The sequence below is a fragment of the Spermophilus citellus genome, assembly GCF_964194105.1.
Source record: "Spermophilus citellus genome assembly, chromosome: 1".
Lineage (NCBI taxonomy): Eukaryota > Metazoa > Chordata > Mammalia > Rodentia > Sciuridae > Spermophilus > Spermophilus citellus.
Genome location: NC_138182.1, coordinates 120098547 through 120112937, shown reverse-complemented (window position 1 = coordinate 120112937; position 14391 = coordinate 120098547). Strand labels below are relative to the sequence as shown.

The 14391-nt window shown below is 50.0% G+C and overlaps 2 protein-coding genes across 5 annotated transcripts in view; one reads left to right on the top strand and one right to left on the bottom strand.

Annotated features, from left to right (window-relative positions):
* The window catches only part of HRH2 (histamine receptor H2), a 39866-nt gene extending 30317 nt beyond the window's left edge, over positions 1-9549 (top strand). For all 3 annotated transcript variants that reach the window (XM_081284454.1, XM_081284455.1, XM_081284456.1), the window contains exon 3: positions 7070-9549. In XM_081284454.1, coding sequence (XP_081140580.1) covers positions 7070-7238 — 169 coding nt within the window. In that variant the 3' untranslated portion in view covers positions 7239-9549. The remainder of the gene's footprint in view (positions 1-7069) is intronic.
* The window catches only part of ZNF672 (zinc finger protein 672), a 33094-nt gene continuing 23521 nt past the window's right edge, over positions 4819-14391 (bottom strand). The window contains exons 3-4 of one of the 2 annotated variants that reach the window (XR_014020840.1): positions 10324-10403; positions 4819-5288 (exon numbers count right to left, since the gene is read on the bottom strand). The gene's annotated coding sequence lies outside the window, so the exon portion shown is untranslated. The remainder of the gene's footprint in view (positions 5289-10323; positions 10404-14391) is intronic. The other variant, XR_014020841.1, reaches the window with a different exon arrangement.

Here is a 14391-nt window from a genome sequence, read left to right as displayed (position 1 = left end):
CCCAAGCCTTCATTCTCCTCCAGTTTATGTGCCCAACAAGCTGTGACATACCCAGCACTGGCTTACCGGCTGGGTGACCTTAGGCAAGTTTTCTAACTTCTCTGGGCCTTTGTCGCCTCCCCTCTGTGACGAGGAAATTGATAGTACCTGCCCCATGGGTTAGTATGTCAGGGTCCTGAGAGCCAGGCCTGCGCGCACGCTGCTCTGAGGGTGGTGGTTTTTCTATGGCTGCTCTTGGGACTCAGTGCACAGGGTTTGGACCCAGCATACGGGGCATGGAGTCAGCATGTGTCCTCGGTCAGGTCACTTACCCCGTGGAGGGCCAGTTCCTCCTCTGTGAAAATGTGGGGGGTGGTGCTCACCTGGCAGGGCTGCTGGGAGGCGCCCGTCCAAGCAGAGGACATGCTCAACATGCATGCTGAGCCCCACCCTTTACCTAGAGCTCCAGAGAGGATTCTACCAGGCTGCGCAGCCACCCCCTGCAGCCTCTCAGCGGTAGGGCACACTCCTGGACAGAGAGTGCTGGGCAGCGTCTGTTACTTCACAGAATAGCCGAGATCATCACCTTAGAAGTGGGAGACATTGACTTTGGCTTGTGGTGTTAGAGGTTTCATGGTCACCTGGCCACGTTGCTCCTGGGCCTGTGCAAGCTCAGTATATCCTGGCACAAGGTGGAGCAGGGCCGTCACCTCATGGCAGCTGGAAGCAAGAGTGAGCCAGGAAGGGGCCAGGGTCCCAGTGTCCCCCTCAAGGAATGCCCCAGTGATCCAACCTGGGTCCCACTCCTGCAGGACCCACCACCTCCCAATAGCACCACAGACAGGTGACCCAGCCTTTAGCATGGGGTCTTTAGGGACATTGCAGATCCAAACTATAGCAGAGGAACAAACTCCCTTCTGCCCCTGGACACTCACTGCCCCACACAGTTGTAAAATCTCAGAGAATGTCCTGTCCAGGCCACAGACTAAGGCCCTACCTGGTCAATTCCTAACTCCTCTACTCCACAGCCTTCAGTAGTACCCAGTGCCTGTCAGATCTCACCAGCCTCTTCAGGCAGGCTGTCCCCTGCTGGCTGCAGAACCCTGCGCCTCCCCTCCCTCTGCATCCCACATTCCTCTCTGTCCTCAGAGCACAGCTCCCAGCGCATGCTGCTCCCTCTGCCTGGAGAATCCCAACAGCCCCCAACACTGCTGTGGAAATTCCCCCCACCACACAGGCCCAACACAAATGCCACCTGCTCCAGGCAGCTGTGAGTTTTTGATGACCCCAAGGCAAAGCACCTAATGACGTGTGCATTGCAGGAAAATGTTCACTTTTCCCATTTTTCTCACGGCTCCAACCGCCCTTTTCCCAGGTCTATCCTGGGCCTAGGCAGGAGGCCGAGCTGAGACCCAACCGCAGGGGAATGAGCTTGGGTCCAACCCAAAACAGGGTGCCTGTTTCCGAATCGCATCCCTTCACCAGTCTCCTGTGCGCGGCTGCTGCCCAGATGTTGGCTAAATGGCAGTGTCCCCCTCTGTCTCTCCAGAGGTGAGAGGGTATGTGCAGCCCAAAGCCCGCCCACGGGGAAGGAAGGGAGGAAGCCACAGTGGGTCAGCTGCGCTGCTGCCCCCGCCCTCTAATCGCGCAGGATGCGCTCCAGAAGCCTCAGGTTTGCGGAGTCTTGCTGCGCTTCCGCTCATCCAGGCACCCAGGCCCCGACTCCAGGGTGGACAGCGGGGGACACTGACTTGAGTCTGGGAGACAGACAAGGGCAGGGTCAGCTCTCCCCGTGGTAAGAGCCTTGGCAGAGGGACTGTAGGTGCTAGGAGGGCACAGTAACCTGGGCCACCTGAGGCAGCTGCCCAGAGGTGATGCCAGACAGCCGGAATCAGGAGAGGAGCTGGCCATCTGAGGAGGTAAAGGACTGTCATGCAAGGATACCGACGCCAGTCACGGCAGGATAAGAAGTACTAGGCGGTTCTGTCTGAGATCGCCTCGGACCGGCGGTGGAGGGAAACCCAAAGGGCAGTGGCGCTGCTCCTGCCGGGTTTCCCTCCAGCTACCCGGAGCTGAGCCCTGACCCCTGGCGGTCGTCCGTGTTATAACACCCTCGTGCATTGAGATTCTAACAACATTTACTGGGAAATATCCTGGACGCTGCTGAGGTAGCAGAAGTCTAGTTACAGACACATGGGACGGGTGGGACAGGTGATCGACTCGGAGCTGAAGAGACCAAGGGGCTGCAAGCCTGCCTGGGTCCTGGGGCTCAAATGTCACAGGCATTTGTTTTTCTCCAGTTTTGGACTCGGCTTCCCAGGGTCAGACACTCTCCAGGAAGACACCAGGAGGCCAGGCTGTCCTTCTGTCTTGCAGAAGTTTCAGGTTCACGTTTCATTGTCAGGCTCTGGTCATGGATCCCTCTGATCCGACTGTCACAAGCAACTTTGAAGCAAGGGCAAAGGGCAAGAGGTCATGTTAGCCTGGCCCACATGGGGAAGATGGGGAAGGTTGCCTCTCACAGAAGAATCAGGTGCTGCAGCTGAGAGAAGGGGAAGTGGGTGGAAAGGTGCAGGGGCTGTGGGAAGCACCTAGCAGCACCCAGGGCTCCTCTCCTGCACTCTCCAGCATCCCCTGCATCCCCTCACGCCCAGGCTAGGGCTCAGGACAGAAGGGCACAGGGCCCTGAGTGGATGCAGATCGCACCTCTCAAGTGTGTGAGGGTAAGCTGGGCTCTGTGTCCCTTCAGCTCACCCTGCATGGCTGGAAGGTCAGCAGAGGGGGGCACGGCCTGCCCCCAGGTCTTTAAGGTTAACCACTCCTGCTACAATGCTGCTTTGGATAAACATTTCATTTTTTTTTCTTAATAGAAGGTAAATATTTCTTTCATATGATGTAGAGAAAAGAGAATAAAGTCAATTTAAATCAAGAAAGAAAAGAGAGGAGGGGAATGTAGAAGGGGGAGACAAATGTAAAGCACAAAAACAGGTAGAAGAAATAAGTGAAAATGCATCAGTAATTTTATTGAATGTAAACCGAATAATCTGGCCAATGAAAAAATACCAAGCTCATCAGATTTGAGTTTTGAAATCCAAGCAAGTATCTTAATAAGCACAGACTTAAGGAAATAAAAACATTGAAAGTGTGAGAAATAAAAAAATGTATACTAGATACTACACACAAATATTAGTAAGAAGAAATCTAGTAGCTACATTAATACCAAAGTGAACTTTAAGCAAAAAGCATTACTAGAGATAAAAATGGCCACCATATTTTGATAAAAGAAATAACCCAAAATGCACCAGAAATATAATATTCTAAACTTGTATGTGCCAAATAATCTACCTCTAAAAATAAAGTTGACAAAACTACAAAGAAATAAACAAATCATTATAGTATAAAATGTATAACATACTTCTATCAATATTTGAAGATCAAATACATAAAAAAATAATCAGGATATGTAATATTTTGAAAACACAAATGAAAAGCTTATAAATCAATATTATTGAATAAAACACTACTTCCAACAGCTAGAGAATCCATATTCCTCTCAAGCATGCATAAACACTTAAAAGGTTGACTATGTACTAGACCAAGAAGCAAGAATCCACGTATTTCAAGGAACTGTAGGCATGCATAATAAGTCACTGACTACAACTAAACAACAAAAAACCTTTACTTATTTGCAGACACATTTCTTAGTAAATCATGGGATGAAGAAAATTCCTTATGGTCATTAGAAAATATTGTCAGGTAAGCAACAACGAAAACACTGCACATAAAACTTAGAGTACACCTCCGAAAGCTGTACTTAAAGAAAAATGTGTAGCTTGAGATGCTTATAATTTAAAAATAAACCTGAAATGTGATGATCTAAATATCCAATTTAGAGAGTTAAAGAAACAACCAAATAGTAAATCTCAAAGAATTCAAAGATAGTAAAGGAAAAGGTGAAGACAAGTTATCAGCAGAAGCCCATGGAACAGAAGACTTAGATTTACCAGCGAAGAGCAGCAACATCAAAAGATTAAAAAAAAAAATCTGGCAAAACGTACTGAAAGTGTAAGTGATACAAGAAATACAATAATGAGAAGGATATTATCTTAGATGTTGCAGAGCTGGAGACTGATAATAAGAACGTTGGGATCAATGCTCTGCCCATGGCAAAGGAAAATGAACATGAAGTGAGAGGTTGAGGTAGCACTATCAATCAGCAGGGAAATCCACTAGTGGTCTTTGGATTTTAAAATTGGGGTTGGGAGCCTGGAGGGAGCAAGTAGGAAAATAAAATAGCCTCGAGTTTCACATGATACACAAAATCATTTCCAGATAGGCTGATGGGTTAAATATCAAAACCAAATATTTAACTTTTAGAAGAAAATGTGGAATATCTTTCTGACCTTGGGGTAGGAAGGGATTTTTAAAATAAGAACCAAGATGTGAAAACCCAACCGAGAGATGAATTTGACTATTAAAATTAAGGAATTTCTGCTTTCCAAAAGACAAATCACTTAAGATAATAAAGTCTTAGAAAATCACGTGTTCAAAGTAAAATGTCAGAACACAGAACACAAAGAAGCAGACCAACATCTCATTGTTCCTCCACTCCACGTCTTTTTGTTACATGTTGATTCCATCATTAGATGTTTTTCAATTGAAATACATTAATCATCCAAAGAGACTATATGGATATAAGATCTGTCTCCCTAATGGATCTATTAAAAGGATCTATAAAAACCTTTATAAAAGACAAGCCAGAAGTGGGTAAAGACTTGCAACACAATCCAAGTATTAGTATTCAGACATAAATAAAGAGCTCTGTGGCAGGCACACCCGGAGAGGGAGGAGGGGAGGAGAGGAGAGATGGGAAGAAGACGAGGGAGGTGGTGGCGGTGAGGGCCTGGGCAGAGACCTGAGCAGCCTCTTCAGTAATCAGAGAGGCATGAATTTAAAAAGAGGGCTCCATTTCACACTCACCAGATCAACAAGGTCTGAGCTTGACAGGATCCCGTGCTGGTGAGGTTGTTACCCGGAGCTGCTGCACAGCTGTGGGACCTGTGGGACGGGAAGGGTCCTGCGCCTCTGGAGAGCAATTTGGCCAACCTCCATACCAGGCGTCACAGGAGGAACTGGAAAGCGTGCATCAGGACCAAGGTCCAAGGCGCGCTGGGCGGTGTTGTTGAAATGGTCAAGACTGGGAACAACAGTCTGGGTGGTCATCAGGAGATGAGTGGATGGACCAGTTGAAATGCATTCATACCATGGACCCAAGCACTGAGAATTAACAGTGGGTGCTCCCGTTTCATCTGAAAAATATCATGTTGAACAAGAACAGAAAGTTAGCTGCAGGAAAAAAAATTCCCATATCACGATAGCACTGGGCTGGCAGAACAGCCCAATATGTTGTCTAGGGATGCAGACGCGTGTGCTAGAGCAGGTCAGGTGCTGGTGACGTTCCGTTTCTCACCCTGCTCTGTGGTCCACTGGTGTATTTTAATATTCTTTAAACCACGTACATGTGCTTTATAGAGTCTCTGGGTGACAAGTTGTCTCATTTAAGAATACCTGATGACTGAATCGCCGTGTAACAAAAGACGTGGGATTGGAGGAGCCATCTGAGATGCTGGCTTTCTTCTTTCTATCCTTCTCTGTGTTCTGACATTTTACTGTGAGCGTGGGGTATTTCTAAGGCTGTGTTCTCTCAAGCGACTCTTGAGCTGCTAGAGAAGAGGTGGCTATTTCCCAGCCTCTAGGAGGCTTTTCTTTGACAACTCTACTAATTTCAATGAGTGTGATTTCCCCAAAGCCATGGCACCACCTGGAATGTGAGTCTAAGGGCAGATTCCTGCCTGCCTGCTCAGACCTGTGTACTGCTAACACAGAAAAGGGTGCTCCCGAAATGCCAGAGGTGTGACATTCAGGTCCAGGCAGGAAGGGTGTCTTGGGGCTGGGCTGGCAGGGAGAGCCCAGGCCACGGGAGCCTCCAGCCACACAGAGAAGGCAGGGTGAGGCTGGCTGTGTCCTTGCTCCGAGCCTACAGTCAGGCCTCCAAGTCCACAGCCACCTTCTCATAGACTCCAAGGGAAGCACAGAGCTCCCTGTCTCTGTCTGAAAGGAAAAGGTGCTGGAGTCCTCTGGTGGCCTGAGTGCTCACAGCTGGTATTAATGCCACCTTCCCAGTGCATACAAGTCAAGTTGCAGAGGCCCAGGAACCCTTTCATTCAGACTTGGAAACAGAGTTGGAGAGTGGCCCAGTGGGAGAGCACTTGCTTAGCATGTAAGAGACCCTGAGTTTCATCCATGGCACTGGAAAAAGAGCAGATTCCAAAAGAGCAAACCTTAACTGAGCTCCTACTGTGAGCCAATCTGTGTGTGCTTTTATACATATTTTACGACACCAAATTCCTTCAAGAATTGGGGAGATTGCTGGGCATGATGGCACCCACCTGTAATCCCAGAGCCTAGGGAGGCTAAGGCAGGAGGATCACAAGTTTGAGGCCAGTCTTAGCAACTTAGTGAAACCCTAAGCAACTTAGTGAGACCCTGCCTCAAAACAAACAAACAAACAATAAAAAGGGCTGAGGTGATATAATTCAGTGGTAGATTCCCTGGGTTCAATCCCCAGTACTGAAAAAAGGAGGGGGGAAAAAGTGTTGCTTGAGAGGCTGAGGCAGAAGAGTCTCAAGTTCAAAGCCAGACTCAGCAACTAGTGAAGCCCTAAGCAACTTAGTGAGATCCTGAAAAAGGACTAGGGATGTGGCTCAGTGGTTAAGCACCCCTGGGTTCAATCCCCAGTATCCAGTACCAAATAAACAAACAAACAAAACAGAAAGAGAGTTGAGAAAGTGACTATTTACATCCACTTGAGGTTCAGAGAAGCTAAGAAACTTGACTAAGGTGTCCAGCATATTAGAAACAGAGCTGGGGTTTGGAACAAGTCACCCCAATGTGGAGGAAAGAAGCATATGTTGCCTGTGCCACTCTGGGCAGGGAAGAGGGGTCCCCGTCCTGCCCCTCACCCCTTCCCAAAGACCAGCTCAATAGTAACAAAGCAGAGCAGCTCTGACCTCTGCTTGTGTCTCCTCAGGAAGCCGGCGCTTTCCTGCACCACGTGCGCCAACAGCCTCCTGAACTGCTGCAAGAGCCTGTGGGGGCTTCGGTTCCTCCACAGGCAGCAGCGATGCCCCTCAGAGGAGCTGTCGGGGGAGCCACTGCCCGAGGACACCCCGACAACACTGCCCCAGGAGGCTGTCTAAACCCTGCTCCAGGACCCTGAAGATTCTGCTCACCCAAGTTTGACCTCTGGAGCCCCCGAGGACCCAGCCTCCAAAGCCACGGAGAACTGGGGGCTCCCAGCACACACAGTGGGTGCCGTGGTGCCTAGACCCAGGCTAGACATTGGCTCTGTGCTCGGCACCCCACCCTCATGCTCAGGACTCCTCTGGGCTGAATCCAGGGGTTCAGAGCACACGTTGGTGCTGGCCCTAAGTGTCATGAGTGGAGACAGTGGGACGTACAGAGGTGCGTGCATGCGGGAGCCTGAACATGTATGTGTGGGAACCCGCTTGTCCTCTAAGCAGGGCAGAGGGTGCTGCATAAACAGGCCTTTCACCCTCTCATGGGTCAGCAGTACAAAGGGAAGGGAGGAGGGGGAAGGTGAGGGGACTGTCTTCCATGAGCACCTACTATGTGCAGGCACCTTACCTCACCTGTGTGAGCTTTCATAACCCTTTAGCATGTCCTCAGGGAAAGGGTCACCATCCCAACCTCACTGAGGTAGAAACTGAGAGTCAGAAAACTACAGGGCCCCCCTGGGGCCACTCAGCCAGACTGGAAGAGGCACTCAACAGATTTTGGAATGGATGGGTGGGTGGATGGATGAATGGATGGGTGGAAAGCCATGCTCTCGACCCTGCACTGCACTGTAGTAAAGAGGTGAAGCAATTTCCTTGCCTCAGCCTACCCTCTCCTGGAAAAGCCTAGAGCCCTGGAGCCTTGGGATCCTTTGGGGCTAAAGTCCCACCCTCTCTGCTGCTTGTTGGTGTGCATGGAGTCCCGGGCACCGTGTGCTGACTGGTGGAGGTAATCAAGGTGGTGCTGGCCCAGGGGTGCCTTTCGCTGGCTGTGTTTCTTTGGGCACATCTCCTGACCCCCCTGAGCAGCTCTTTACTCCTCTGTTCAAGGGGGCAAGTTCCTCCTCCCTATCTGTAGGGTTGTGGGAGAGACCCCTGGAGACGGGGAGGTGAGAGCCCCAGGGGCATGAGAGTGTGGGCAGACTTCTCAGCAACATCTCTCTTTACTGGCCCTGCCCCTCCATGACACCCTTCCTAGGCTTCCAAGACCCTGTCTGGTTCCCTCCCTCACTGTCCACCCAGGACTTCTCAGTCCTCTCTGAGCTCATCACTGTCCAGCCGTGAGTGGGCAGCAGCCATTCTCTATCGCTCCGTCCAGCGCCCTCCCCTCACTCAGGGTGTCTCCCTCCGTGACTTCACCTACACCCAAGGCCTCAGCTATGAGGCACCAGGAGCCTTCACACAGATCCCAGGTGTAGCCAGGCTCCTTGGGGCTGCAACCCCTCTGCCTATGTGCCCCCTGCGGCGGGATGTTCCCAAGACACCCCACCTCCGAGTTTCCGTAACCACACTGCACGGTGTCCCTATACCTGCTCCCCCAGGTTCCACTTCTCATGCAAAAACCCCACTGGGGCTTCCGTAGCTGAGGGGGCCTCGTTTGCCTGCTTTCAGTGTCCAAGCTCTCTGGTCCTAGGCCCCACAGGGGTCCGCCCTCCAGCTGATTCTGTCTGCCCTGCTGTCACTCAGCCCAGGGCCCTGTCTCTAGTAGGACAAATGGAACAGCTTCTGACGCCTCCCTCCATGTCCCCACCCCCTTCCTCCAGCCCCTCTCCACACATGGTGGCCAAAGCTGATGGCCCACAGGTGCTGTATATGCCCCGCATGCCCAGCCCTCCCTCCTGTCCTCGGCCCGGCCTTTGCCTCCTGGTTTCTGTATCTCGCTGCTCTTCCCGGCAGCCAGGCATGCTCAGTGCTGTTTCCATGACGACATGCTCTTGCCCTTGGGTCAGTTGACTTCCTGCAGATCTCAGGCACAACTGCCCTTCCTTGAGGAAGTCTTCCTTGTCTCTTCAGTGGAAGCCCCTGGCATGGCGGTAACGATACTGCCACTTGGCTGACTCCTGGAACATCATCTGCCTCCCCTGCTCATGAGTTCTGGTGACAGTTGTCTGTCTAGTCCCTAGAAGAGTGTTTGGCACACAGTAGGAGCTTCATGAATGTTTGTTAGATTGGCGAGCAGAGAACATGAAGAGTGCAGAGTGTGGTAAACGGCCTACCTGCCAAAAAACTCAAGAGACTTGGTTTGTCCTGGTAAGCCCCAGAGATGCTTAGTTTCTGGGCTGTTTCTTCTGGAAGTCCCAGAAACCCCTCTTTTGGAAGTTCCCCAAGGAGTCTGAGACAGCTGGGTCTCCAAGTCATGCCAAGTATTTGGAGGCATAAGATCTACAGTGCAAGCAAACTGCAGCCTGATCACAGGCACGGCCTGTCAGGGCTCCACCCCAGGAGCCCATTAGCCACCTGCCACTGCAGAGGACTCCCTCCAGCCTGCATCTGGGCTTTCCTGGCTCCTCTGGGGACCTCCTGGAGACTCCACTGGCTGTAGAAGTGGGGTACCTGCTGCCCAGAGGCAGCATATGTGGTGGACCTGAGTTAGCATTCTGTGTTACCATCATGTTCCAATAAAGCTATCAAAATGCAGGCTGCCTTGCTGTTTCATTTTTTAAATCCCCAGAGAAGAGATACTCCCAAACTTCATCATACGGTGTCTTGATTTAGAGTCACAATGGCCGGGCAGGCATGGTGGTACACTTCTATAATCCCAGCAGCTCAGGAGGCTGAGGCAGGAGGATTGCAAGTTCAAAACCAGCCTCAGCAAAAGTGAGGTGCTAAGCAACTCGGTGAGACCCTGTCTCTAAATAAAGTACAAAATAGGGCTGGGGTGTGGCTCAGTGATCGAGTGCCCCTGAGTTCAATCCCTGGTTACTCCCCCCTCCCCCCAAAAAAGAGTCACAATAGAATTCTGAGGTAAAGGCCAAATTAAAAATTACCTTAAAAAGTTAGGGAGTTTCCCCAAAGCTATGATTTGTCTTAAGACCTCCTTCAGAGGCCATAAAGAGCGAAACCACAGATGGGCAGACCACAGAAGGTCACCTCTCGAGACTCTGGGTGGTCATAAATTTCTGAAGAGATACCATTCAACCCAGTACACAACCAAACCGAGATATTGAAAAGGGAACGTGACTTGCCCAAGGTCCTCTTTCCTGCTCACCTGGGGAACCAGGTGTATGGCTGGGACTCCATGCAGTGGCAGGTCTCCAGAGTTCCCAGATGCCAAGATGCTTTTGTTACCTAGGAGAAAGGGATATCTTTTAAATAGAAATCTTCTCGAGCAAGGAAGCCAGCAGTCAGTAGGTGGGGTGATGAGAGACACCAGGTCAAGAGAATATCCATGGATTTTGTGCAAGGAATGATCCCAGAGATTCCAATGACAGGCTCTTAAAAAGGAAAGGCACTGGCCAGAATCGAGGCTGCTGTTGGAGTATGGTGGTGTCTGCCATGATCAGAGTCCCCTAGACAGACGGGGGAGGCTAGAGGTTCTTGATTCATGGACCTTCAGGAAGAAGTCAGTAAGACACACCTTGAATTTCCAAAAGATACAGAGAAGAGATGGTGAGGACACTGAAGCTTATAGGAACTGCTCTGCTCACAGTGGCTTGTGATATTTTTCAGAGGGGGGAAGACAAAGCTTCATGAAAGGAGGCCTGGGAGAGGGGGAGGGAGCAGTGGAGCCAATCCGTGAAGATGAGCCGCCTTCACCAGAACTACAACCATGGGTGTGACGGGAGTCACGGTGGGGTACTTCATGGGCACTCAGCTGGGGCTGGATCTGGGGACTGCCATTTCCAGAATCCTGTTCTGTCCAACACAGATTCCATCACCAGGAATCAGAAGAGAAGCAAAGGCAAGCAGGCGAAGGTGGAAGGAGACCAGAGGCCAGTCAGGCTAACACAGAGCAGGCCCCTGCTGGGAAGGCCAGGCAGTTAGGAACCCTGTCTCACCTTGCTTTCAAAAGGTGTCAAGCAAGAGGGGGCAAAAATGGTAAGACTGGTGGCAGGGAGTGTGGGGGGGGGGGGGCGGTTTTTAAAAGCCCTTTCCTGGAGTTAGAGAGGACGTGAGGGTCCAGGGAAGCACTTTATGAAGGTCTGCTTTCTGCAGACCTCCAGTTACGAGCTGGGAACCCAAAGGAACAGGCACTTCTTGCCCTCCTGAGAGACGGGCTTGGACCTACACATTACAGGGAATTAGGGAAGGAGTGCGACATGGGGAGAAGGGTTGCCCAGGTCGGGAGGAAGGTGCCCTGGGTGAGAGTGCACAGATGTGGACCTAAGCAGCAGAGAAGCTCTAAGGGAACCCCGGTGCACACAGGCCTAGGCAGTTTGAACCCAGCTTAGGTTCAAGATGGCTGCTAGGGGGTTGCTCAGTAGCCTGCATCAAGGGAATCCATCTAAAATCTCATCTCAGTGGAGTTGGATGAGAAGGAGAATCCACTTCTACTGAGTACCACTGAGCACAGTGCCTGGAGGCTCACCTTCCCCAACCACCTGTGGTCTTCAGGACTAGTTTATCAGCCTCGTTGTACAGACAAGACAGCCAGCAGCTCCACATCTTCAAGCAAGAAACGATCACCAGGGACTCATCTCGCCCCTGGCTGGTCACAATAGCCAGCAGGTTGCATGGAGAGGTTCTCCTGCACCCCGTAGACAGCTCAAGGGGCTTGTTATTTTAGATGTCACTGCAATGTCAACACCATGTCCCCAACCTCCAACTACCTCCCTCAAGGTCACAGAGCACAATGTGCTTCTCATGCCCTGTGATGCCATCATGCTGGCTGGAGTGCTGGCCCAGCAGCACCAGGGTCACCCCTCCCAGGGTCAGTCCTCATGTGACCCAAAGACCTAGCAGGATTCCCAGGGAAACAAGGTCCCAAAGGGATGAGCAGTCCAGGCTCTGCGGCTCCCAGTGAACCTGTCCATCACTATCAGCTGACATTCAAAAGCCCTTTCCTGGGCCCACACATTATGCTGGCCCTCTATAGACACCGTCACTTCTTCCAATGGCCTTCCCTTGGTGGAGGCAGGAAGACTGAAACCAATGGTAGGAAATGAACAGCCCAAGTGATATAGCTGGGATTCAACTAGGTCTGCTTGTTTCCAAAATCTAGGTCTTTTTAATCCATGTCTTGAATTTGATTTTTAAGGACATAACTGATGATAGAGATAAAGCCTCTCTAAAAAATTGTACAATAAAAAGAAAGCTGAAGTTAATTTGATAAGTCAGTCTGCCCCCACCCCCAATATCTAGCTATTCTCTCCAAGGAAAATGTGATCCCAGGTTACTGTATGGTGTTTGGTTCAGTTTTATTGGTTTTCTTTTTAAAAAATAAAAGCCACAGTGCCCCTAAGGAACTGAAGTAAACAACTTGTCTTCAGGTTTTAATCATGATGGCATGGAAAAGTCTTCCTCGTTATTTCTAACCACCTGAGCTTGTTCCATGCTGTCAGTGCCCCATGGTTTATTTATCTGCCTCCTTACCCATGAACCTCTGAGTCATTTCTAGTTTTTCTTTTTTTTTTTTCTGATCCATATGACAATGTTCCCTTGTGCATATGTGCAAATGGAGCTTTTTGTTGGAAGTGCTATTTAGCTTAAATCTACAGACAGTCCCTGACTTAGGCTCCTTCAATTTAGGATTTTTAAACTGTAGTTTGAATTTGGAATTTTAGTCTCTCCTAGGCTACCTGTTGTGTAGGGTCCATTTCTATGAAGCTAGGCAGCAGCAGAGAGCCTCAGCTCCCATGGAATCATAAGGGTGACTGGCCAGTGCTCCTGTGGGCTGTTGTTGAGCTAGGATTTGCAAGTGAGGTGTGTTTAGTGCATTTTTAGCTTATGATATTTTCAACTCATGATGGGTTTACAGGGACATAACCTCCTCAAAGTGGGTCTGTACTTACAAATAATTCTGCATATAGAACATAGAACATAGATGTTGCCAAACCGCCCTCTTCCACCAGCAGCACTCGGGTGACCTCTCTCCAGCCTCCCTGGCCCACCTGTCTTTCCCATCATGCCCTGTGGCCTCTCTCATCCTAGGAGTTAGAAAAATCCTTCTAGAGATACACTACTTCCAGGGTAGAACAGAAAATTTGGGTAGAAGGAATTCTCCGAGGTCTCCTTGGGCTCATGTCAGGCTTTCTAAGATCTCTGCAAGGAGACCAACCCTGACAGACTCATAAGTGTTAGAGACTATATCAGCTAACCATGGCCCATAGTGCTGTATAACAAACATCCACAACAGTAGGCACTGATTTAGCTCATGAAATCTGCAGACTGGCTTATCTAGGGTAGGCTCTACTGCGGTGGCTCAGCTTTGTCATTTCATGTCCTCAGCACCACTTTTCATGCCTCATTCTTCTGCTGGGGCATTAGCAGGCTTCCTCTTTCCCTCCCTTCCTAGGATGTCAACATAAATAGAACAAAGGGAGGGATGCTGATGGGGGCCCTTTTACACATGGCTGTAAGTTTCCAGAGTTCTGGAGATGCTTTAGATGCTTCTGGAGTAAACTGGAGATTGACAATGAGCAGAGGAGGAGAAGAAGTCTATAGTCTCCACCATGTTTCCCAGTTCTCACTGGTGGGAGGGACTTCAGTTACCCAAGCTGAAGGAGCAGTCTGGGGAGGGCAATATCTACCAGGTGCTGATAGGTGGAAGCAAGGCAAGAGCTTGGGATCGTACAGAGGTGAGTGGGTGATCAGACAGGCCTTGGAGAGAGGTCCTCAGAATGCTGGTAGCTCACAAATCCCTAGATACTAAAAGCTTGATGCTGGAAGATGGCAGAAAAGGAAATGTTGGATTCACTTTTGGACCAAATGTAAAACTCTCTAGAGAGGGAGATAAGACAATTAGGAAAGAAAAGGGGAAGATGATGACTGAAGGAGAGGAAAAAAAAAGAGAGAGACCAGAGGCAATGAGAAGGTCAGAATGGAGAAAATGTAGTTATAAGTAAAACAGGAAAAGAAACAAGACAAGAGAGAAGAGATGAAAGCAAGACAAACACGGAAGTCTGCAGAGCGGGATGAGATTTGCTGTGGGGCTGGAGAGTCTCCTGTAATCAGTCTTCTACCGGTGTTCCTCTCCCCAGCAAACCTGGCTTAGGAGCCCTACTGTTTCTTCAGCAACCTCAGCTTGCCCTTCTGGGTTCTTCATCTATGGTTGCAAAGGTTTGGTAGAAAGAATGAAGATGCCAGAAAGGGGAAGGAACTGGGAGTTTCCTCTGCT